The sequence below is a fragment of the Tachypleus tridentatus genome, chromosome 2 (genome assembly GCF_004210375.1).
Source record: "Tachypleus tridentatus isolate NWPU-2018 chromosome 2, ASM421037v1, whole genome shotgun sequence".
Classification (NCBI taxonomy): Eukaryota; Metazoa; Arthropoda; class Merostomata; order Xiphosura; family Limulidae; genus Tachypleus; species Tachypleus tridentatus.
In genome coordinates, this window is record NC_134826.1 from 100745750 (window position 1) to 100773148 (window position 27399).

Genomic DNA, 27399 nt, shown 5'->3' on the forward strand with positions numbered 1-27399 from the left:
TAAGAATTTGGAATTTGTACACTATCAAAATATGGATTATTAGCTATGATTTTATGCTATAATAATTGGTATAACATGTACAAATAAAAAGTCATTTAATTACATTTTGAATGTAACTGATTAAAAACCTCATGAAATGCATAGTGGAGGATGATCATTGCAAGAAGGGTAAATGCTACTAAAAAGCCACAAGACATTCTTCAAAATGCCAAGGAGAACATGTTTTGAAGAAAGTGATGAGATCTTAAAAAAAAAAAAAAGAGTAGATTCATTTAAAAAATCTATTTATAACAATCTTTTTCAGCTACATTATCTTCAAGTTATTTGTTTGCCTGGGTATTCAATTGTGGCATTATTTTGTGACAACTGTGGTGATTGGTATTTCTTGCAGTTATGATGTTTTATTTATATACCAGAAACTATTGTGTTCATGGAATGCCATCTATGGTACAATTAAATATTGGGATTTCAAACTGAATAAAAGTGTTATTATAATAAAAGCATACCCTTTACATCTGTTTCATTACTACAAGTCTTTACAAAGAGCTAAACCCCTCAATATGGATTCCTGTACATGGTGAGGGGACCTCCCAGGGAAGGTTCTATTGTTTCAGTTTACCTCGTCTGGGATCTAAACATCCACCCACATGTTTGCCATGCGTGGCGACCCATGAAGAGGAGGAGAGGATGCTGGTGGTTGAGGGGTCCAACCCTAACACATCACTTTGGCCTTGAATTCCCTTGGGTCAATCAGCTGGTCTATTCGGGCTAGGGTCAACAAAGTACCAGTGTTGGATGTTCTCAGTAGGTATCATGGACATTGTATCTTACAAATCCCAAGATCCACTTCCTTCAGTCCCAGGTACAAGCATTTACTTGGACACATCTTCTTCTCACACCCCAAGATGCAAAACGATCATTTGTTCATGTCCTCAGTCACTGGAATCCCCTTCCAAAAGCAAGGGCTTGCCCCCTCAACCCAGGGCAGGATTCATGAAGGTGTATAGACTTCCCACAAATAAAGACAGTAAAGAAAAAGATGAAGTCATAAACAGAAGGGTTCTTCACTCAATTTGCCTACACATAAATAAATGTGGCCATCTTGATACAATGGAATTGTCGAGGTTTTTGTTCTAATCTGGATTAACTGGCTGTATAATACAAGCAGCTGCTCAATGTATTCCTAAAACATTGACACGTTTTCCACTATATCCTCCTCTGTGGTGGAATCCTGCCTGCCTGCCACATGGCATGGAAGGCTCAGAAACAGGCCTGGGATATGTTTTGTAGGTATCCCACATTCTCAAACTGCATTGCTTTCCTGCAGGCCTGTGCACATCCTCGATGGGTAAGATGTCAAAACCAGAAGGAATCTTGGATTAAGTTCACAACCAGCATATCTTTTGCCACCAGTTCCAAAGTAATATGGGACATGATTCGAAAGGTCAGTGGGCAATGTAATTCTGTCCCCCTCTCAATCTTGCTAATTGCAAGAGATAATGCAGCAGATGAGTGTGGCAAAAATAATCTGATTTTCTATTCAATATTTCTATAACTAAACAAAATTGAAGGCTATTAAAATTATATTTGCCGAGAAATGATGATTTTATTTTAAGTAATTTACATTTAATTTCATACTTGTTGGAGGGGTAGTGGATAAAACAGAGAAGATGCATATAGAAAATGCCACATTAGGATAATTTAGGATTTTTTAAAATATTGCTTCAAAAAATTACAAATTCAAAAATTCTATACCATTAAAATATTGTTTATTAGCTAACATTTTATGCTATTCTAATCGGTATAACATAAACGAAAAGTAGTTTCATTAAAATTAAAACTGAAGTCACCAGAAACTTGTCATATATTCTGTAAAGGATGCCTGCCACCATAGGGTTAATAAAATCAAAGTTTTATATATGACTTATTAATGCATATTACTTCTAGGTGGACATATGGCAAGTTTTTGGTGACCCAAGTTTTAAGTTTAATGAAACTACTTTTTGGTTATGTTATACGAATTAGAATAGCATAAAATGTTAGCTGATAAACCATATTTTAGTAGTATAGAAGTTTCATTAAAATTGAAACTTAAGTCACCCAAAATGTCCCATGTGGGCTGTAAAGGATGCCTGCCCCCACAGGGTTAATCAAATCAATTAAACTATTTTATCCACCTAGAAGTAATATGTATTGATAAGTCATATATAAAATTTTGAAGCTGAACTACTGTGAAATAATGTACATGTACAAATTGGGCAAAGGTTTCTTCCTGGTTTAAATGTTGATGTTTTATTCTGTCATACAGGATGAACCTACCAACAACTTGGATATTGAATCAATTGATGCCTTGGCTGATGCTATTAATGACTACAAAGGAGGTAACAGTAATATTTAGTTTTCTTTTGTAGTTATAACTTTTGAGATTAATTTAAAAGTAAGTTGTATACTAAGCTTTGGTTTTATTCTTCTAATAAAGTAAGTAACATTATTTTTGCTGCATCCAGTTCACACACTCATCTATCATAAACTACCTTGTTTGTCTGTGTGTGTTTGTATATTATACCTTGGGAAATTTGTGGCAGGATAGCATAATTCAGTGTAGGATATAGAACTTCAACATTTTACACTTTTTCAGTTGCTGGTTATTAGATAATTACTGAATTAAATATGTGTGGTATTTTGTCACAGGTTGTTAAGCCTTATCAAATTTTGCACATGGAGGATGCAAAATGAATTTTTTTTTATGTTATATATATATATATATGTGTGTGTGTGTGTGTGTGTGTGTGTGTGTGTGTTGTATTTTTCTCTATGTATGTAATAGTTTGTTATAGCTTAAAAACAAGCCTAAACAATGAATGCTGCACTAATTGAAAAGATCTGAGGGTGCAAGCTATTGTGTTGGGAATATAAAATGTACCCTAGGTTTTGGAGGTGACTGAAGAAACATAAATATACAAGAAATCATAAATTACTGTATTAATATCACAGAATTCCACTATAGTTTATCAAGTTGAGTAACTAAGCTGTATTTGGGTCTAAAAAAATGAATTTTCAAACTCAGTAAGGTCTTACCTTACTAGTTTGAAATCTTGTGTTAGAAGAATGAAATTAATGCCCTAATAGCTGATAAAGCCACTAGGGAGATGTTCAAGTTTTGATTGATTATTTACACATCATAGAAAGGAGTAGGTTTACATAGGGAAGTTTACAAAACTACAAATTTTGTATTTGGACATCGCAAATTGAACCAATGTTGAATCCAACATACCATGTGACACAAAAATCGATATTTAGGATCTTTTTAGTAGTTACTTTTAAATAAAGAAATTAACTAATCTATAATACTAAAATTTGGATTACAATCTACAATTTCATAAATGTATAAAATTATAGTTCAATAAAATTTTCAATCCATGTCAAAAAATACAATCACATGGCTTTTGACCTGTTTCGATTTGGTTAAGCTTATATGAAATTTATTTAGAATGTAACAGTTTTTCATCTCAAACATAAACTTAAAAATATATTAAAATTTATACTCTTTATTATAATCCTTCATATAAACTTCTTTGTCTATGACTATTGCCAACATTACAGGCTGTTGTTCCAAATAATAAGACAGCATGTCAGAACAAGAACTCCACCTTCTTGTGATGTCTCGGATCAGCTTGTGCTATGAAACTTAAGCATAAGTTGATTCGCTTTTAGTTTATTATTTCCCCATTTAAATTCTGTGGAAAAATAAAACTACCCTTTTCACCTACTCTAAGAACCTAATCACTTATGACACTTGAAAGCGTTTAATTCTGAACAGCCATATTAACAGTGTGTGTGTGAAGCATCTCACATAGTGATAGTTTTACCACATTATAAGCATTACATTGTAATAGTTGATTGTTAATCTTCTTCAAGTACAACCTTCTTCAGTACATTTGCTATGTGCTCAGCTGTGTGTGACTCATTTAATTGTATTGTTTTTCCTTTCCCAGAAGTTATTTATGAAATGCCAAGTAATAGTAATGTGGTTTTCAATAGATCTCTAAAAATATCCCACTCTGGTAAGGGCAGTAGAAGAAACACCTTTCTGTTGATTGTCAAATTTGTTCTTTTCTCTACAGGTCTTAGATTACTAAAACGTTTTAGAAGGTTTGTTTTATCTTGGTTCAAAATTCTTAAACACAGACCTACTGTCAGGATTATCCACTATTGAAATTTCTCTCGCATCTTTAACTATAAAGAATCTAGTAGCTCTTGTTATCTCTTTTGCCCTTTAATTGTTTGACATTATTTCTATTTTATGATTGACTTCCACCTCAAAAATTTTACAAAATGTTTCCAAAAAATTAGTTTTTTACTTTGTTTTGAATCTAAAACTTCAAACAAAATAGTTCCAAGCTGCAGATCCATGAGAAATAGGTGGGTTCTCTGTTTTACATTTTGACAAGTAACCTGCTCTTGACACAGTACATAGTAGCTTTGTCAACTGTTTGTGGAATAGTGTGATAGATACATGGTATTTATGAGCTATAAAAAACTGGAGTGAATTAGACATTTTTGCAGTATAGTTGAAAAGCAAACTACTTTCTAAATACAATAGAAAACCCTTTTTTTTCAATTAGTTTGTCATGGCAACTTCATGAGGACTAACAGTACAATAATTTATTATACTGCTTTTAATGTTCTATTTCTCAAGACTTTTGTAAGTGCTTTTAACAACATATAGAATATTGTTGTTTCACAGTCATTTTAATATTGTAGTACAGTGATGCTACTACTATTTTATCATGTTTAATATATGTGGAATAGATAATCAAAAACAGCTTCAAAATGTCACAAAATATATAAAAATTGAAGCAGTTGAGAAACAAAATTTGACAGTTGAAAATAGACAGAATTTACTAACATTGTGAAAATAAACTAGTTGTGTACTTTGTTATTGAAACTGAAAATACATGGGAAGGTCTTTAGAATATTAATAGGGAAAGTTGGTGTTATAAGTGACCATTAGTTTACCAAAGTATTGATCACAAGATATAATAAGAAACTTTTGCTTGATATGATATGGAGTCGGAATTTACCTGTACTTCCTGCACAAACATAAAACCTGAAACATAGATAAGTTCAGTTATGTTTGTTATAAAATGTCAAAGTGATTGCAGCAGCATCTGTTTTTACATATATTTCAGTAAAAAATAATCTTTTCTGTTTTATGTTTAGCAAGAGCATATATAATACATACAAACTAGTACTCATCATAAGAAATTAAATATTTGACGGAAAGTTTTTTTGTGTTTTTGGTTAAATTACATTGTTGTTTTTAGGTGTTGTGATTGTGAGCCATGATGAACGATTGATTCGTGAAACAAACTGCCAACTGTTGGTTATTGAAGATCAAAACATTAGTGAAATTGATGGAGATTTTGATGATTATAGATGTGAACTCCTTGAGTCACTTGGAGAAATTGTGAACAACCCTAGTATAGCTGCTCAACAAGCTATGGCTGCAAATTAACTACTGATTGATTTTATTTCTTTTACTGAAAATATTGACATCTATTTTGATGGACACTCCTGTCATAAGCTCAGTGTTTAAATACTTTGTGGAATTTTTATTTCAAATTAAAATAAAAGGCTCGACATTTTTATTTTAGGTTTCAGTTGTACACATTCATTAAATTAGTGAACAGTATTATTTAAATTTCTAACAAATAAGATTTTTCAACCAGATAGGTTAACAAGCTTATGCAGACTTACGTGATTATTTTATTAATTAATTTTGAGTAATAAGCTTCTGTTTACAGTCTTATTGACCTTATAAAAGTAATGTCTGTTGAAAGCACTTTGCATTGTAATGAAGAAAGCTGTATGAAACAAACAATATCATCATGTCAAAATGTATAAATTTACCTTGGAGTTCTTATACAATAACTTTCTCTTGTTTTAATCAACTGGATCATATTTCTTGAAAAGTTTGAGTTTTGTATCTTTGGTTGTGTAATGCAAGTTATGGCTAGTTAATACAAAAATTACTGTATTACATTTTGACTTACTTGAGATAATAAACTCAGATTAATAATAGTTAAAGTTGAATTTTGTATGTAAAATGTAGTGTCAACCTGAAGAGAGTAAATATACTGAAAAATTATACTTTAACATTAAGAAGCTGTCATAGTGGTGACTAATGGTGTGAGAAAAAAGGTTTTATTTTAATCACTAATTTATGCTAATCTTACAGTTAGAAAAATAGCAAATATTTTATTTTCAGAGAAGAATACTCTACTTGACCATATTTCTGTCAAAGCAATGATTTAAGTCTTTTCTGTGAATAGGTATTTTGGTTAGAAATTCATCCATACACATAAAATTAGTATATTGAAATTGTAGCATTGTTTTTGAAAACATACTTTGAGATTATGTCATGGCTAATTATTTACAGTTAATAAAGGGTCTATAATTAAAGCAGGTACTTAGTAAAATATTGAATTAACTTTTGATTCAATAAATTGTACATTATTTATTACCTTAATGCCAATGTATGATTGTAAGGTGCAGGAGCCATACTTTTATTTTGAAACTATTATAAACACCCAAATGATTTATCACAGTTAAGAAATGATGACATTGAATGTTAACATTCATTGTGTATGGTTTTTTACAATCCATTTTCCAAAACAGAAGCTGAAAGTTAAATTGACAGTTTTAAGTCAAGAAGAGGTGGGACAAGACAGGATATTAGTGTTTAGCTGAACAATACCACTCTGTAATTTGAATATATTTATAATTCTGGTTTAAACCAAATGTAAAGTAAGTGGGACAAGAAGACAGAAGGTGCATTTATTCAAGATATATGATACTAAGACTATTAGTTAAATATGTAAACAATAAACAAAAAGAAATAAATATTAATGCATTGATTCAATTTTTTTAAACTTTTATTTTGATTGCCTAATTCAAAGGAATATTGGGAAAAACATACTTAAAATAATTTTAAAAATGTATCAAGTAACTTTTGTAGTAATAAGGACTAGATGTGGTTTCTAGTGGTTTCTAGTAGTTCCTTTACAAACACTGATTCACAAATTAAGTTATTTTGAAAATCAGTCCATTTCCTTGAGAGAACTAAGTATTTTCCTTTGCCACTAAAGAGGCACTGATAGAACAAATTATACGAGTTTTATTAGGAATTAAAATTAGTAATCATAAAAGAGAAAATTAAATATATGATAATAAATGGAAAGTATGAAAATAAAGTATATCATTAATACGTTTTTAAATGGTATATAAACAATAATATGAAACGAAACCTAAAAAATAGGAAAAAATAAAACAACAAAAGTTAAGGAATAGTCTCAATTGCATGAAATTGTATTAAACTATCAAACCAGTAATGTCTCAGCTGCTGTTTTTCGTTTCATGTTTAACCATTCTTCCTTGGCCAGCTGTTTTAAAAAAAACAACAAAAGGTCTAATTATATATAGTTTTTTCTGCTTTTTATTGTATTTAAAAGTTGAGCTACTGATAAATATCAAACCATTGCAATGCAACATTTAATTTTACAACATATTGTATTTAGAAGTTTTACTTCATATATTCCTTTGCACATTTTAATTTTTCAAACTTTGTGTTTGAATAAGAAGTTATTAACTGAAAAAATTGATTGGATTGTTTTGTTACAGCTAAATTTTATGTACTTATGTGCAGATATATAATCAATCAGGGGAATAATGTGCAATGGTATAAATGTTTCCAAGCTAGCTAATGTTCTTATAACAATTAAATCTCTAAAACTCTCATATGAATAAATGCATATTATTATGTTAATTATGGAAACTTGTAACAGATGAGTCCAAGAGGGCTGGTCATTGGGTTAGACTTTCTGAAAGCTACAAATAATTTAATAACAAGCCATGTATGCAGTGGAATAAGCATGCAGGCCACCAACTAGAGGAATTTACATGTGAAACAGAGAAACTGACATACACATCAAATTCAATTTTCTATCCTAGAAACATTTTTAATTTTGATAAAATGCTCCACATTTTGTTTTTATAATTAGCACAACATATAAATTAATAAATGATACTTGGCATATGAAAAAAGTAATGAACAATAGAATTAATACTGGTTATAATAACTAGTAGGATTTGCTAGAAGGATATCACTGTAGAGGCTCCAAATAATATATATCTAATAGAGAAGTGAACACGGATAGAATCTATCATTTGACAGTATGTCTCACAGCATTGTTAAATGTTTTCTTAAAAAATGGGTAAATTGTACTGTTTATAAACTTTTGTTGATAATGTATGTTTAAAATTGAAAGCAAATCGTATATTGCATTAAGCATGGAGAAACTAAACTAAAATCACATACTACCAATTTACTGATTTCTTACAAACTACATCACCTAATCATCAAAAAGTGTTCAAAACCATCTACGTTGGAGTATGAAGGTTCAACACATTAGAGAAAGTTCTCAGTTGTTAGTCAATGTATGAACTTTCAATTTCCTCAAAAGCTAACGGTACTGTCAGTGTTATTAAAAACTTTTCTCTACCCATGAATTCAGTTCTCTTTAGTTTGTAAAAATAGTGTTGATATTGTACTTTGGATAAAAATATTGTTTTGTGTTAACTGAAACATCTAGAATGTATGGAGACATCTGTATTTTATCCTCATTTAATTTGTACATATCTATGCAATTAATTTGTGAATGAGATGGATAAATACAAGTACATTAACCTAGTTTTCAACCACAACACTTTATTATTACCCTTCCCTTGATAAATTTAGAGAACTCTGTGTCAGTATTGGTGTAAATAGTTTTCTGTTAAGGCTGAAATAAATGGAATCTCCAATGAAAGGTGATTCTGGTTGGCTGTAGGCTATCATACTTAAAACAGTGCAATTTTTTTAAATATGTATTTCAAGAAACCAAGTGGGAAAAAAGGAGAAAATCTCATTTTGATAATCTTGAAAAATCTTTATCCCAGCAACGAAAACATTACTGCAAGTATAGAGATGCAAGTAGAAACAGTACTGCTGAATATGCGAAATAAGCCTTAGTCATTAATTCGGCAAAAAAAAAAAGTCGGTCTGGCTAGATAGAAGGAAAACCATAACAAAGATATCAGAAAAAACCAAGAAGTAAAGAGACAGCTATAAGAAAAACTAGGCGAAGGTCTGGCCTAGAACCTAGTCGCTCTCGAAACAGTACCAAAAACTATGAAACAACATCAAACATCCCCACAATCATGTCATGCATTTCCTTAGGGTGACTTAATTTGATAACATGTACGTATCTGTATTTTGCTGCTAAAACAAAGTTTATGACAGAGATGCTTAGGTATATACTTTCATTTAATTGGAGCAATAAACAAGAAACATGAAATAGAAATGGAGGAACGAAGATCATACTAATTTTGAGATTGTACTGTGTAAAAAAACCACAAGGTGTAACGTTATCGCCTATTCCTACCTTGTTTCCTTACTTTTCGGTGCTCCCTTTGCTGTTTTCTAAGTCTTTACTTTAAAATATTTTACTCTCTTACGTACAAATATAATTTATTGCATTGTATAATGAAATCATAAATGTCATATCTTTCGTGACCCGATATGGTCATGTGGTTAGAGTGCTCGACTCGTAATCTGAGGATTGCAAGTTCGAATCCCTGTCACACTAAAATTGCACGTCCTATCAGCCGTGGGAGCGTTATAATGTTACGATCAGTCCCATTATTCGCTGGTAAAAGAGTAGCCCAACAGTTGGCGGTAGGTGATAATGACTATCTGCCTTCCCTGTATCCTACACTGCTAAATTAGGGATGGCTGGTCCTCGTGTAACTTTGTGCAAAATTAAAATAACTTTCACATATTGATGTTTTCAAATCGTAAGTATGTATATTAAATATTTAAAAGTATAGTTGTATCGACCTTTCATTGAGAAACGTTTTCCGAGCCAATGTTCGGGCACAGTTTAATGTCGCTGGCTATAGAAACTATTTTTAATATCGTATTGAAGTAAGCAGATAATAATACGGAAATAATTTGTATAAAACCTCATTTACCATTTCATAAACTAAAGGGTTTATGTAAACAGTAGTGATTGTTTTTGGTTTTATTTCCCAATCAAGTAAACAGGTTCACAATGGGTTATCTGTATGCTGCCCACTGCAAGTATTGAAATCTACTTTTCGAATGTTATAAGCTTGCGCACACATTACTGAGCCACTGTGGGACAAATAGTAAAATAGCTTGAAAGTTTGTTAATAAATATTTCAGAAAGTGTGACATTAGTCTTAAATAGTTTCTATAATAGTAAAATGATTGGATGAACAGTAAGTCATTCATTTATTATATTTAGTTCTAGTAAAATGAATTTGACAATTTTGATACTTTAAAGTTTAATGTCTTGTAAAGCTAAACACGAAAATAAGCACCTATCTTCAGGAATTGTAAGAAGTGTGGCAGAAAATAAGGTAAAATACTGTTGATTAATCAATAATCCTGATTATTACACTAACATTTCTGTTCATTGCATGATTTACGTATAGTTACATTATCCTCCTATAGAAAGACATGTAAACGAAAAATATAAGCATAATTTGAAATCCGTATACAATTTTATGGACTGCATGTCGTTTTAAAGCATGCACAGTTCGTCTGGTACGATCATCCATCTATAGAACTTTAGTAGCATTATCTGTCTAAAGAAAAACCATTCACGTTTGGAAAATGTATGTAAGAGAACACTGTAAAGTTGATATGATTAAAATAGATTGTTTTACTTATCTAAGTAAATTAAATAATTGTAACACTATCCTGCTCAAGAAACAGCAAGAGTATGATTAAATTTGTAAGCAACAATTTTAGAACTTATGCATTAGTAATGTATTTTACACAAAATGACGAATAACACTATGTAAAAAAAATTTATACTTTTTCTTGTTCCTGGGTAGAAAGTATTATTTCCCAATTGCTTATGCTTAAAGTAAATGGAAAAACCTATTTTTCTCTTCAAACTGTACTTGGTGACGTGGGAGCGTATAACGAAAACATGATGGGAGATTATATTAGGGGGCTGATTCGTGAAAGTGATTTACATTACAGTCGCAAGTTTCGAAAAACTACTCACTTCCAAATATTTTGTACAACTTTAGTATAAATACATATAAATCTTGATTCATATGTTGTTTTATTCAGACCTAATGTAAAAGAAAATGTGCAAATTTACCCGTTTTTACATAGAAAATAGGTTAATTTCTAAATTTCATTATACAGGTCACAAAAAAAAGTTTGAAGGGAATAATAGCCATTTTCTGTACTTTTAAAGCATAATCAATTAAGAAATGACAAATATTATCCAGGAACAAAATTTGTGTTACATAATGTAATTGTAAAGGTATGTAAATTATTGACTATAATATTTCCCTTGTTTAAATTACAATAAAGTTATATTTTTGGCCGAGAGATAGCGGGAAATTCTACCTTATTTGCATTAAAGCTATTTTCTAGATTAAAAGATGGCTCTAAAATATACATAATTCCAATAAAGACTTTATTGACCATTAGATAACGCTAAATTCTACACAATTCCGTTAAAGTTACGTTTTTGGTCAAGAGATAGCAGTACATTCTACACAATTCCATTACATGATGTTCTACAGACACGTAGGTCCAAGAAGTCTTGCTAAAAATGAAATAGAAACCCTATAACCCTGAGCACTTTCGAAAGGTGGGCCTTTCTTCTTCAGGGGCAAAATGGGAGTAGTAGTGTGATCGAACACGTGATATATATATATAGAGAGAGAGCGATTAGTGACATTATGGAGGTCATCCGGTTGTCCCGAAATTATTTATTTCTCTGTGTGTACTACTGTTGTGAGCGTCTCATTTCCGTTGCAATGTAGTCGATGGCAAGAGTGTGTGTTAAAAGGTGTTAGTGATATTTTAATTTTGAAATGGCTAAATGTATGTGTGTTTTTAAACAGATATGCTTAGGTGTTTTAGTAAAATAAAATAAAGATAACGCTTGGAGAGTGATTAAAAAAGATATGTTTTACTAATCAATTTAAAAAATTCAGCTTTGATATTTCATGTAAAAATAAGTGAAGAATAAAGTTATATATCTGACAGAGATGAAACTAATGACCGGAGATTGCTGATTCCTGGATCTAGATTAATTCCGATACACAACAAAAAGTAACATGTGTAAGAAAATTGCAAGATTTGTTTCATTAAAATAATGGTTTTACTTGGAATATCATTAAATCTAGACCACAATAATGCGATAACACACTCTATGATAAGATATTCATGGAGACTTAGTAATACGGATTTTGAACAAGTTCCACCTGTTATTGTGTTAGCGCCCTTGGTTTCGTTTTATTAAGAAAAATTTCATCTTTAGCAACACCACCAAAATCATGGAAAATATACATGTTCCCTTTTAATTATATCACAACAAATAATTAATGAGGAATACATTTTAGTAACGTGTGTATCTTCCTCCATCTAGGTACACAGGAAGGACACTGTTCAGGTAAATTAGTTAGTGCCTAAACAGTGAAAGTAATTTTTTCGAGGCACTCCACTTTTTCCCACATTTTATGGCACTGGATCTATGGGTTCATGTCACATCGAATAAGGTCATTTCAGTAAAATTAACAAATTTAGTAAATTAAAGTTAGGACCATATGACTCGTTTCTTTCGAGCTAGTGTCTAGCTGGTCACAACTTGATCATTCATTGATCGCCGCCTTTGCATCCTATGTGTTCGTAATGATTTCAACAAGAGGTCCAGGCCAAGTTTTTCTTTCGTAATCCATTTAGCAAACCACAAATGTAATCATAAGTGGGATGAAGAGAAATTAACTTTTTGAGTACTCTCAATTATTCTTTATACTTTGCTACAGAAGAAATAAAAGAAAGTGATAGAATATCTTTAGATGTTGTTGATACCACAAATCGACAGATTGGTGAGAAGCTGACGAGAAGAGAAAAAAATTATTATAACTAAGTCATTTAGGACTTCAATAGAGACAAAACAGCTACTCTGAAGATTTGAGTTTGAATTATACACATAAGAGTATGGTTTTACATCTAGTGGATTATTTCAAATAAGGTGAGTTGCATCGTACACGTATTTAAACAGTTGGTTAGTCATTGTAGTATGATAATTTCGTTTATAACTATTTATGTCAGCATCTCGAAGGTTAGATATTAACATTTTATGTTAATATAGAAAAGTGAGTAATGAAACTTATATTGGTTTAAGCAGTTAATAGATAATCTAGTTATTTGTACAAGCTTGTTGTGAAAGTAGAATTAGTAAACCAAGTTTAATAATACACATCAAAAAGTCTTCAGAATTTTTTAACTAAGAAATATTTCAGTGTTAATATCGCAATGGGAACCTAATGGCCTGGTTGATTATGAGCTGAAGGTAGAATTTGTGAATTCTTTTGTTAGTGAGACAGTTATTAAGAGAAAGTCTCACAAAAGGTAAAGCTTTAAGTGTATTATATGAAAATATAGAGCAAGAAAGTCTTTATTAATGGAAGAAGGTTGTATTTCAGTATTTTACAATAATCATTGTGTTGCGTTTAAGTTATTATTTTGACTTACTGAAACTTATGGTGTCATCTCTGTTAAGAATTATTTGGGATTAGATAAAGGCGGTTATCTAATGGACCTCCACCCTAGGAAAGTCTTGTCAAGAGTTTGGTGGGATATTGTTGGTGTGAACCACTTTGAGTTGCTTCCACTCAATGTGATGATAACGTCACGCTTTTATTGTCAACGTTTAGCACTTGAATGTTGCACTGGAAGAAAAGAGGCCTCCTTTGATCAATCGTAAAGGTGTTGTGTTACATCAGGATAATGCATGGTCCCATACAGCAAGAATCACATGCAAAGATGAAGGGGAAGACTGGAAAACCTTTTATATCCTCCTTATTCTCCAGACCTTGCCCCATCTGATTATCATCTATTCCGAACTTTGCAGAACTATTTTCATGGAAAAGAGCTTGGAATACATGAAGATGTCAAAACTACTCTCTCTAAATTCTTTTCGTTCAAGCCCCAAAATTTTATAAAAGTGGCATACAAAAGCTTGTGAATCGTTGGCAGGAAGCAATTAATAATAATGGAACACACATTATTAATTAAGTAACATTAAAACGATTTGAAATATTTTCTCTTTTTCCGAATTGACATCGGACGTTACTTAATGGATGACCTGATATATGATGGAAAGCAACGCTTTTAATATGTCAGGTTTATAATAGAGACTTCTGTATCAGAAATTATGCGTCAGTGCTAATTTCAATATATTTGGTTGTCTTATACAATATAACTGGATGTTAATGACATGGTGAAGCTCTATAATGTATTATATAGTATAACTTATGCATTCTATTATCGGCACCAAAGTCAATACATTTATATGCAACAACTTGTTTGAAACTATCAAGAAAGTTGTAATGAATTATATTCAATGAACTGTAGGAATCAAAATTCTTCATAAATATCTTAGTAGTTCTTGTGGTGATTAGGCAATAAAAGAATACTGTCACCTCTAAGTTTATATAACTGTTACATTATCGGCACCAGAAGGCGCAACTGTCATAGAGTGGTAGTTCCACAAAGCGACCCCAAAGGGTGGAAAAGTTTGATGATCATGCAAATAATTAATGAGCGAATCATCAGCCGGTGATTAAGATCAATAGAATTCACTAACGTGTAATCGTCAGCTCTGAAAAGTTTTTATCACAATCACAGTTTCATTTAAAAAGGCAGCCCGGCACAGCTAGGTAGTTAAGGCTCTCGACTCCAAAACCGATTGTCGCGAGTTCAAATCTCCGTCTCACCAAAAATGCTCGCTCTTTCAGCCACAGGGGCTTTTATAAGTTACGGTCAATTCCACTATTCGTTGGTAAACGAGTAGCCCAAGAGTTGACAGTGGGTGGTGATGACTAGCTGTCTTCCCTCTAGTCTTACAGTACTAAATTAGGGACGGCTAGAGCAGATAACCCTAGTATAGCTTTGCGCGAAATTGAAAAACCAAACTAAACCACTTAAAAAGTTAAACATTAAATACTTGTAGAAAAACAAATGTTGTTACTATATGTATAAATAGAATTAGAACAATAAAAATCAAAATATTAGATATTTAAATCAAGATTGTTAGTGTTTTTTTTTAATTTCGCACAAAGCTACTTGAGGGCTATCAGTGCTAGCCGTCCCTAATTTAGCAGTGTAAGACTAGAGGGAAGGCAGCTAGTCATCAGCACCCACCGCCGACTCTTGGCTACTCTTTACCAACGAAACGGCCCACGGCTGAAAGGGCGAGCATGTTTGGCGCGATGGGATGCAAACCCGCGCCTCAATACGTCGCACTATGCCGCTTGGCTATGCCGGGCCAATTAAATAAGAACATACTACAACTTACAAAAAATATAAAACTAGTTGTTAGCAGGTTTAGTGATGAAAATGATAATGGGCATCTGTTGTAAGTAATCTGAGTATTAAATGGTTTATTTTCTCAGTGATGTCGAGAAAACCCACTTGTAGAACCTGACGATGACCAAAGAAGGTCGAAACGTTGTTCGCTCTTCTATGTAAAATATTTTCTCAACCCAAACGAGCCGTTTTTTGCATATATATTGGTATATTTTCTGTTCAGAACATGTTGTTAACACTGAATTTATTTGAGAACGTTATGTTTGTAACGATTATTTTACAGATGTAGTATCGTATAAGGTGAGATACTGTTTCGATGATTTCATCTTTAAATGTATGATATTTACTGTTCAACATTATTCACTGTTTTAAATATAATGTCGTTAAAAATAATACGTCCTAAGCTTAGCGCATTTTGTGATATTTTACTATATTTTATTACTGATGTGACATTTTTCCTATAAACACAAACACACATTGCGATGAAATTGAATTACAATGTGCATACATTGATGGAGAATTCGTCCCAAATCACACGTATAGTTTATAAATGTTATCTTCTACAACACGAACTACATACAGTTTCGATCTACTTTCCAGAGCTATTTATTATTTAAGAAGAGTTTGTCATTTCTAGAAATATCTCAGACGGAAAATTAAATAGCTTTCACACAGAAGACACTATACTATAGCTATTACTTTGTTTTCTTCTTTTCTTACCCATAACAAGTTTAAGATTAGAATAAAAATAGTAATACAGTTTTTGTCTTTAAGAGTCGGGATTACCAACTAAATGACACGCCCTGGACAGCGAATCCGGGAATTTACAGTTTACGGTCTGTTGCTGCAAAAATGTGGCCCGTATTTTTGGATCGTAGTTGCTAATAACAAAAGCCCAATACTTGGCAATAGGTCCTGTTGAGTAGATACCCCCTCCCATCTAGTGTAATGGTTAAAAACTAGGGACATCTGTCTTGCATAGAATTTGAAAACAAATATTTATTAAGGTGCGATCAATAAGTTGAATATTTAAAATAGGACAGTGTCACTTTTGTTCCATTAAAATTGACATTTTGTTCGTTTTAAAATATTTGAAATCCTTCGACTTTAAATACTGCTCAAAATCAGAGTATTGTATATTATAGATATAAAATACCTTTTGTTCTAAAATTGTATCAATATCCCTTTCTTCCAAGAAGCTGCTAAACAGTTAAGCGCGGTTTAGGTGCAAGCTTGCTATCATTCATACAAAGAAAGCTCTTGCCAACAACAGCCATACATGATAAGTCTTATGTACGTTCAACAGTAAACCTGTATCATACGTAACTTTTACCAACATTTAATTTCAGATAAAATGCATTGTGAACATTATTACCTTTCTCTGTTTAAACTACTTTGTCAACAACGCTACGTATTTTTCTCTAAAAAAATTGTGGTTTGAATTAATCCCGAACCTTCTTCAAATGACATGTCGCATATCTGGCTGAAATGTTACGTGTAATTCAACTGTAAGAGAGACATATTTGAACAATACACCCATTCTTGACACTACTAAGGACTGGCTGTTTTTGGCTACTGGCATGATTGTTTGTCTTCCAGTTACTGTTTGTTCGGTTAGTGAAATTTGTTCGGTAGGAAAATGTGCCTTTTGTTATCGAGCTCATATCATCATATAATGATTTCTTACTTAGTCTGTACCCTGTCCTTATCTCTGACCAACTATATTAATGGCATCAGAGCGAGTTTACATGCTACCAACCACACTTTTCGACAGTTGTAGCGAATCTATAACAATCTGTTTTGGGTTTTGGCTCTTTCCATCTGACTTATTCATCTTAGTATGAGAACAGCCAGATGTCTTTGATAGAATCATGAAATATTTTATTATCTCTCTATGTCTCTTTAAACTATCTAGCTTTGTTCAAACCACTTACTGCAAACACATTCTGTATTATTCAGTTTTATATAAAAGTGAAATATGCATGTCAGGTCACATAGTCAATCAACTTACATTTATGCTGCATAAACGTTAAGCCATAGACGTCATTGAGATAATCTAATAACACTATTCGTGCCTTGTCTTAATAAAAATATTGTCACTTTAATTTTTATTCTCTATTTATTTTACTAGTGTAATTAGATAATTGCAAAATATTTTATATTTTGGTTAGCTTGAATTTACTCATTACTTGAGTTAGATGTATACTTGTACAATTAAAATTCATATAATAAAATTATCAGTTTTAATACTAATATAATTCTAAATTACTTTCCATTTTGAAAATAGTACTGTATGCTCTGCGGTAAAACATAGTTAGTATCCAAGATGTTATAGAAACATTTTATTTTTATATTAAAAATTAATACAAAAATTGCAACACATGTCAAAAGTATAAAAGTGCAATATATTGTTCTTTTCTCAAAATCTTCCCTGCTATTTTCTTCTTCTGAACCATAGGTTTGTGTCTCTGACTTAATTGAATGATCATCTGCATATTTTATTTCTAAGACATTTTTGATGGGATTTATCGAATAAACAGCTGAAACATTTACACTACTGACTTGTCATTTGTATAAATGGTATGGTTTCCTGTAGCTATTAATTTAAAAACAAGGACAGTGCCTGTTACATTTCTGTTTTATACTATGTGTGTGTGTGTGTGTGTTTACTTATAGCAAAGCCACTTTGGGCTATTTGCTGAAGCCACAGAGAGGAATCGAACCCCTGATTTTAGCGTTGGAAATTCGTAGACTTAGCGCTGTACTAGCGGGAGACTGTTTGATACTGAATGATTTAATTTGTTTTAGTGACGTGTATTGTGGATCAATTGCACCACGTGTTTAGTTTAGGAAACTTGAACTGTTAAGTTTCTGCAGTATACCTTCAACCTTTCATACCAAAAATATTGGATTAATGCTTTGAATAATGCTTTTGTTTGGTGAACTGAAATTTTGATAGTTTTCACAAAATGGCTGTTTTCTTATTTTTTCTTATAAACATTAACTACAATGTCTTTAATATTTCACATCATTATTACTGTTGATATTTCGACTGCGTTTGAAGCAGTAGTAAATTGCTTTTTATTTCTTTTTGTTTTCTAAATAAGCGTGAATTAAGAAGTTACTTTATACTATTAGACATGACACAACCTACAAAATGGATATAAAAACAACAAATTATACACAAGGAAGTGAACCACATAAACTGTAGTGTTCTCTTAAAGAATGCAGCTCTATCCAATCTTTTAGACAATACCATATGCAACATATCCACACATACACAAAACATAAAATTCAACACTACTAAGAATAACCATATTAAATGTGGAATTATTTTGTTATCATTCAACCTAATATAGATAACACATATTGCCGGTTCACAATTCAACGAGTAATCGAGGATCACTTAAGAAGGTAAACTTTGGCATGTACCTTAAATAGAATAAAAAAGACATAAATGAAGATTTCAGATAACCAAATTATTTATTTTTCATCTAGTAAATTAAACCTTCATGCCTAGGAAGATAAAGAAAATCTATTATATGCAGTAGTAGATTGATTGAAGTAAAATTATGAAAATCAAAATACAAATGCAGGGAATAATTTTACGAACTCATTGCACTTATAACAACCTTTCAGATAGCTAATGTGTAACTTTGTTAACATTGACGGAGACTAAGAATTGTGTAAAACAATATTATTTAAAAAAGTGGTCAAATGGTAATAGTAAAAACATATGAAATGCACCTACACGTTTTGGCAATATAACATGATATAGAAGCAATGGATGAGACTTGTTTAACACTCTATATTTAATTGCATGCATAATGTATCATAGTGTTAGATTTGTCTAACAATCTGATAGACTATGCATGCAATAAAATAGATATATAAAAGAAGAAATAATAAGAAAATAACTTTATTTTACCAAAATATTTAAGATTAGATGTTTAAAGCTTTGTGTTTTTGTATTTACATAGAAATATTCTGGAAGATTCGTATCACCTCTGTTCATGTTACTCTTTACAAGTAATGTTTCTAATAAAAATGTTACTCTAGTAATAAAAATATCAACGCTTCCTAAAAAATAAATAAATTTTACTTCAAATATAACTCCACCTAAATGCCTTCATATGCATCGTAAGTATAACCATTAGTGACTTTCGTACACAAGACAAAAAACAATGAGTTTTTTACGGAAAGTTGAAAGATTTAATTTTTTTTTACATTTTGTTAAGCAAAGGAATTCATTCATTGCGAACGTTTCGACTTTATAAACACTAAATCTTCTAATGACTAGAGTTTCCTTAACAGTTAGTTTCTTTTAATGTAAAGCCAGTTAAACTACCCATTATATTGACAAAAGTCGAGAGCTATATGGTAGGCAACGAACAAAATAAAATTGAAAAAAATATCGAAGCTTGTTAGAACTCATAAAATATTTAGGCATTATATATATATATATCTTATATATTCTGTTTCTTGCTATATAAAAAAAGCAGACTACCAAAAAACTTAATGATTATCCTTATAGCATGATAAATACTTTGTTTATTGGCCACATTACATCATCATTGTTGGTTTATACCTAAATTCTGGCTTTGTTAGGAATTAAGCAAAAGACTGAATTTGCTAAATCTATTACTCAATGAAAGATAAAACTGTTTGATACACAAATCATGACGTAAGGGTAGCATTAATTCATATGACAAATAACAAGATCAGTTATGTTGTCTTAGCTACACAACTCTAAAATCATTAGTGTAAGAAACATAGTTATTGTGGCTGTTGAACAACAAAGCGATACCAGTGTCTGAGGGTTATAACAGACACTAGAACACGTCTGTTGCTAGGGCTGAGCTGACGAATAACTACATTCTAGTTCTTATCATTTTTATTTATGACTTTGTAAATACTTAACTCGAAAAAAATATATATCAATCTAGTTATATTTATTTGGTTAGTTGTTCGTTTTGATACATGTTGGCAGCTTGCTTTAAATGGAGGTTATTGATAACTTCTATTGAACAATGAAATTCCATTGTTTAGTCAAATAAAATTATTTTTAAGTACCATTAACATACTTTGTTTATAGCGTAAGATAGCTTGTTTTCAAAATGTGTTTGGCAGAGTTTATATAAATCACAATAATAATTCAGTTTAATAACATAATCAAATATTTAAAAGCGTGGCTAGCATAAAATAGTGTTATGTGTCTTAATAATATTTGTTATGACAGAAAATTGAATTTGAAATAAATATGAAATTGCAATTAGTTACTCTTTATATTCATTGAAAGCCACACTGTTGTATTTCTGCGGACTCCCACCGGTAGAAACCGGGTTTCGATAGCAGTGGTGGGCAGAGCACAGATAACCCATTGTGTAGCTTTGTGCTGAATTCTAAAACAATCAATCGATCAGACGTATGTGTACTAATAAGTTGTGAAATGAATATATATATATATAACTTGTAAGGAGTTGTTTATTGTGGAGAAATGATAATTTTCATGTGTAACATTACTGTAGATATATTTATGTTTACCATCACAAAGTATTCATTTACCAGATTGTTTAAAATATCGAGAAACTGTTGATGAAATATTTTTTTACTTTAACAATAGCAATAGTAAAATAAATATTATTTAAATAAATAGCTCTTTACGCAAAACTTTAATTTTCTTTTTAGTTTCAATGGAATTACGGATAATAATGACAAAATTAATTGTGGTTCCTTTTGTTTAAGCTATCTTTCATGTGTTTTGTTTGTTTTTTTATTTCGCGCAAAGTTGCACCAGGTCTATCTCCACTAGCCGTCGCTAATTTAGCAGTGTAAGACTAGAGGAAAATCAACTAGTCATCTCCACTTACCGCCAACTCTTGGGCTACTCTTTTACCAACGCATAGGGGGATTACTCGCAATATTAGAACGCCCCCATGGCTGAAAGGGGGAGCATGTTTAGTGTGATGGAGATTCGAACCCGCGACCCTTAGATTAAGTCGAGCGCCCTAACTACCTCATCATGTGAGCCATCTTTAATGTGTGAGTTAGAGGTTGTTACAAAGAAACGTATTCTCTAAAACGAGAATGGGGTGGTGCTGATTAGATAAAAGTTTGAGATTGTGGGTTCTAGTTATAATTTTTTCTGCGTGATCTATATTTTACATATTTTAAGGAACTCTTGTCTTACTACTTAAAATGTAAGGAACTGTTGAATTTTCTAAACTGTTTGGTATTAAGTGACGTTTAGGATATTTTTCACATCTAGAACTGAGAATATTTAATTTTGCATCTTTGTTTTTGGTATTAATATGTTATTTCGATTGTAAGATACTGATTTGTTTACTGAAACGTTTTCTATTACTGTGTTGTCTCATCATTGGGCTCATCGATATGTTTAGTATTGTGCTCTTTAAGCTTTTGATTGTTGTTCCTACTTCGTTTTTCTTATAAGTGTGTTCTATAACATATTTTATTATTCATTTGTTCTCAAATTATTGATTATACTACTGTGTTCACCGAGATATTCTTTATTACTGAATATACTAAGAATGTTTGATAGATACTTCTACTGTCCCCAGGTGGTACAGTGGTAAATCTAAAGACTTACAACGCTAAAGTCAGGAGTTCGATTTCCCCATAGTGGACTCAGCAGATAGCCTGATGTGGCTTTGCTATAAGAAAACACACACATACTTTTACTGAAATGCTGTATGCTAGAATTCAACTCAAATTCGTTTGTTTTCACCCATGGATACAAAGTGCATAATCCAAATTTTATTTCTTTTAATGGAATGGAAACACTTCAAAGAAGGTTAGAAAAACGTTTTGATACATGTTTTTCTCTTTGTTAGTATACACTTGAACTTATGACTAAGGATAAAATACTACAAATATCTAATAGACATTTCTAATTTTTGCTCTTGGTTTTAGAATTTTTGTCCAAAGCTATACTAAGGTTCATTTGCGCACGACCTTCCCGAATTTTGAACAGCATAAAACAACAACTTTTTCCAAATAGAGGAATTTTAACACCACTTTTACAGCGTACCTACGTTCCCGAAAGTTCGGAGCATGTTTTTGCGGCAATAGACTGCTAATCATAAGCCCTCAGATTCATAGTTTGAGAATGCTAACCATTAAACCTGTCGGATCCCTTAATTTTCTGACGTGGTCATTTTTAAAGTAAGTAAAGTCGTAGTAACAAACAGAAGTAAAAATATGTCTTAGAAATATTGCATTTTTATTTATCTATTAACTGTGGATGTTAGTAAAATTACAAACTCTAACTGCGACTGATATCACACATATTGAGACAACTATTTAAAGAAAGAAAATCCAGGTTTGAAATAATAGATTATTGCTTTAAAACTATATGTCACTTTCTGTTAATTATTTTAAAAAATAAAAACGTCCCTCTTTAGTTCGTTTAAAATTAAGAACAAAGGACTATCTGAGCTCCGCCCACCACAAGTATTGAAAGCAGAGTGCGTCTGGAGAATGTTTCAAGATTCTTGGTGCCATATCTGATAAAATCAGATAGTTCTACGTGTTCACTTAGGCAGCTACAACTAAACTGAAGTGGTGAGTTCCTGTATATATATTTACTATGGAAAGTTCTAGAAAATTCTAAAAGATTCTTGAAAATTCTCGTAAGTTCTACAACATTTTAGAAAGTTCTCGAAAATTCTTGTGAGTTCGAGAAAATTCTCTATCATCTACTCAGCACTGAATCTACCTGGAATGTTCTGAAGAATGGGTAAATTTTAAAATTTTATTACCCAGGTCACAAAAGGAAAGTATGAAGAGAAAAATAGGTCTTTTCCATTTACTTTAGGCAGAAGCAATTGGGAAATAACACTTTCTGCCCAGGAACAACAAAAAGTAAAAATTTTGTTATATAGTGTTATTAACATTTAAAATACTACAACTTTCAGACTGTCTATCATGAAATACACATAGAAATTTCCATTTGTCATATCTTAGTCTGTAAAACTAATGGATATCTGTCTAACGTCTGTAATAGATGTATTCTTATACATTTATTTTAATATCTGTGCGTGTTTCACTTTGATATATGTGATGTATATTGTTAGGTGTGTTCTGCCTATTATTTAAATTTGTAGAAGATTCTCAAGCATAATAATCAACAATTTATGATGTATGTAAAATACTTTTAGTTTGGTTTGAATTTCACGCAAAGCTACACGAGATCTATCTGCGCTAGCCGTCCCTAATTTAGCAGTGTAAATTAAGACAAGAGAAAAGGCAACCAGCTAGTCATCATCACCCACCATCAACTCTTGGGCTACTCTTTAACAATGAATCATGGGATTGACCTTTACATTATAACGCCCTCACGGCTGATAGGATGAGCATGTTTATTGTGACAGAGATTCGAACCCACGACCCTCAGATTACGAGTTGGGTGCTTTAACCACCTGGTCATGTTGGGCAGTGTAAAATACAAGTGATTGCTAGTATTTCTGCCCATTAAACTTTCTATTACTTCGCCTGAAGTTTATAAATCGACACGTCAAGAGACAGTAATAGAATATTTTTCGGTCTTTACAGAGTACACTATAAGCCTCGGAAATTATAATTGTAACAAATGCTTATTCATCAGAAAACTACAGATACTTGACTAGGAACTTTTGTAAATTTCGAACATTACAAACCATTCAACTTCAGTGAATTAACTTTGATCATGAGTATTTCTATGAAGACATTAAATATATTCATCAGTAAAAAGTCAGCTTATAAGTGAGATGAGGCCAGTCAAGCTAACTAGCTTAAGGGAGGTGAAATTATATCAACTCAGAATTAACTTGCTCATCATGGACCTGGACCATTGATAAAATATTCAGTTCTAGAACGTATAGAAGACTCAGTATAGTTTGTAAATTTGTAAAACTCTTCTATAAAACCTACACTCAGTGGCCACTTTATTAGGTAACCTGCTCTTTAACGCAAACAGTGAATCATGTGGCTTCAATTCAATATATAAAGCATACAGAGATGGTCAAGAGGCTCAGTTGTTGTTTGACCAAACATTAGATGCAGAATATGCGTGATCTTAGTGACCATGGAGTGATTTTTGATGACAAACGTGGTGGCTCCAGCATCTCACAAACTTCTGACTTCCCGGGATTTTCATGAACTACAGCCCCTAGAGTTTACAGAAAATGTTGTGAAAACCAAAAAAAATTCAGTGAGCGTTAGTTTTGAGAGTGAAAATACCTTGTAATGAGAAAGGCTAGAAGAGAATGACCACACCCGTTCAAGCTGACAGGAAGGCCACAAATACTAAAATAACCACTTTTTGCAATTGGGCATTTATGAACACACAACATGCCAAACCTTGAAGTTAATGAGCTATGGGAGCAGAAGACCACGCCGGGTTCCACTCCTGTCAGCTACTAACAGTAAGAAGAAGCTGCATCGGGTACAGGATCACCAAAACTGGACGATTGAATATTGGAGAAACGTCACCTGGATCCATTCTGCCTTGTGTGAACAGTACAAGCTGTTAGTGGTTGTGTAATGGTGTTGGAAATATTTTCTTGGCGCACATTAGGCCCCTTAATACCAATTGAGCATTATTTGAATGCCACAGCGTACCTCAGTGTTGTTGCTGATCATATGCATCCCTTTATGGCTACAGTCTACCCATTTTCTAATGGCTACTTTCAGTAGGATAATGTGCCATGTCACAAAGCACGCATTATCTCCTCAAGCTGGTTCCATGAACATGACAGTGAGTTCAGTGTACTCCAGTGACCTGCACAGTCCCCAGATCTCAATCCGATAGAGCACCTTTGGAATGAGGTGGAACAGGAGATTCGCAGCATAAATGTGTGGCTGACCAATCTGCAGGAACTGCCTGCTGCTATCGAGTCAGCATGGACCAGAATCCCTAAAGAATGTTTCAAGCACCTTATTGGATCCATGCCACAAAGAGTTAAGTCTATTCTGTAGGCAAAATGGGTCCTACCCAGTACCATATAGGTGTACCTAATAAAGAGGCCACTGAATGTACATTTATGATAACCGTTATTATAAGTTGTATTGTTGTTTGTGTATTAAAATATATTTGTGTTAAGAAAGAAAATTGTATGTATCAATTGTGTTCCCAAATATCATAAAATTGACACATATTGAATTTCAGTTAACTTAAAAATTTCCTAACTATTTGAAGTCGTAATACATAACTTACATAGCATAATAAATCAGAGACTCGTCCAAGATAAATTATAATACGTTACATGTTCACGTTATGGACAGTTATTTCTGACAACACATGACTAAATTTGAAGCTTGGAGACATTATCACCAAAATATGCAAACAGATTATCAAGGCTATTATTTAGAACTTTCAAACTGTTTAAAGTTAAAACACTAATTGCAAATCGCATCAAACGGAAGTTTAAGCGTTCAAAGGTCAGACACAATCAGTTTGGACACTGCCGTCAAGATAAGCTTGTTTCGGGGATGTAGGGCTGTGAGATACTTCATTCAATGATCTCTTCTCATTGGTCACATCGAAAAGAGCATTACATCTTCTTTTCTACATCTTACAAAACTTTATCTACATTTAAACTTAATTGTTTTTCAAATATACAAGATAATATAACTGGTATTATAATTTATAATTATTTCACTTTGTAGATAAATTACTAAATTATGTATAAAACTTATGTTTCTAATACTGTCCCAAAACGTTCTTGATATTCAAAACCACTGACTGTCTTGTTTGTTTGTTTTTTTAATTTCGCGCAAAGCTACTGAAGGGCTATCTGCGCAGCCGTCCCTAATTTAGCAGTGTAAGACGAGAGGGAAGGCAGCTAGTCATCACCACCCACCACCAACTCTTGGGCTACTCTTTTACTAACGAATAGTGGGATTTATCGTCACATTATAATGCCCCCACGGCTGAAAGGGCGAGCATGTTTGGTGCGACGGGGATTCGAACCCGCAACTCTCGAATTACGAGTCAAACGCCTTAATACGCTTGGCCATGCCGGGCCCTGATTGTCTTAATTGAGAAATTATGCACATTTAGAAAAATAATAGGATTAGGACTACTACATTTATTTCCCAATAACTGGCTAACTAGTTCAAGGACCAGGTGATAAAAGTTTTGGTAATATGAATCATACAATTTAGTGTTTGTCGCATATATACGTAACATCAGTAAGTACAATAATTAATATTTACTTTTACTGTAATTCCATGCATATTGACAGCAGTTTCGAGAAAATACGATAGTTACGTCTGAGTAATCTAAACCCTGTACAAGTGACGATACAAAAACCTATTTCGATGAGACAAAAGTGTGAACAATATAGGAAACAGCTGCTTCTTAATACATAAAACCGCTTTACATAAAATGAAATTCAGCCATCTCAGCAAAATTCTGTACCTGTTGAATCCACTAAAGTTAAGGATTCTTCTGAAAAATCCAGCTTCTCTATTTTGCAGTCTTCTGAAAATCAGGATAAAGCTTCACCAATACCATCAAGGCCTTTCTGTCATTTTTATAAAAAATTTAGTCATGTTATGTCCAATTAGGAAAAGAAAATTGAAACAAAAGGAGGCAATATCCAGTGCATTTCTGTTTAGCTTTTAACGTATTTTGACTAGATCAACTAGCGCTGTTGATTTAGTCACTGATAAAATGTCGGAGGAAGGGAGGAAGAAATTTAGACCATTCGTGTCTGTTAGTTTTGTGGCTTTGACAAATGGCATTGCTAATCCCATATCCTTACATATTACATGTGATACTTGAGCGACAAAATCACTGTTGTTAGAAGGTACACTGCCTTCAGATTCGAGTTCTGCCACTGTTGACATACTATGGGACATTTTATATTCTATTTTGATATATTTGCCTCTATCACTCCCCCAGTGGCACTGTAGTATGTTTAGGA

At 32.2% G+C, this 27399-nt stretch overlaps 1 protein-coding gene across 1 annotated transcript in view; it reads left to right on the forward strand.

The window, feature by feature from the left end:
* LOC143244694 (ATP-binding cassette sub-family F member 1) overlaps positions 1-6925 on the forward strand; it is a 98817-nt gene extending 91892 nt beyond the window's left edge. Inside the window, exons 17-18 of the mRNA XM_076489809.1 lie at positions 2309-2381; positions 5328-6925. Of these exons, the coding sequence (XP_076345924.1) occupies positions 2309-2381; positions 5328-5518 (264 nt within the window). The 3' untranslated portion in view covers positions 5519-6925. The remainder of the gene's footprint in view (positions 1-2308; positions 2382-5327) is intronic.
* The last annotated feature ends 20474 nt before the right edge of the window (positions 6926-27399 follow it).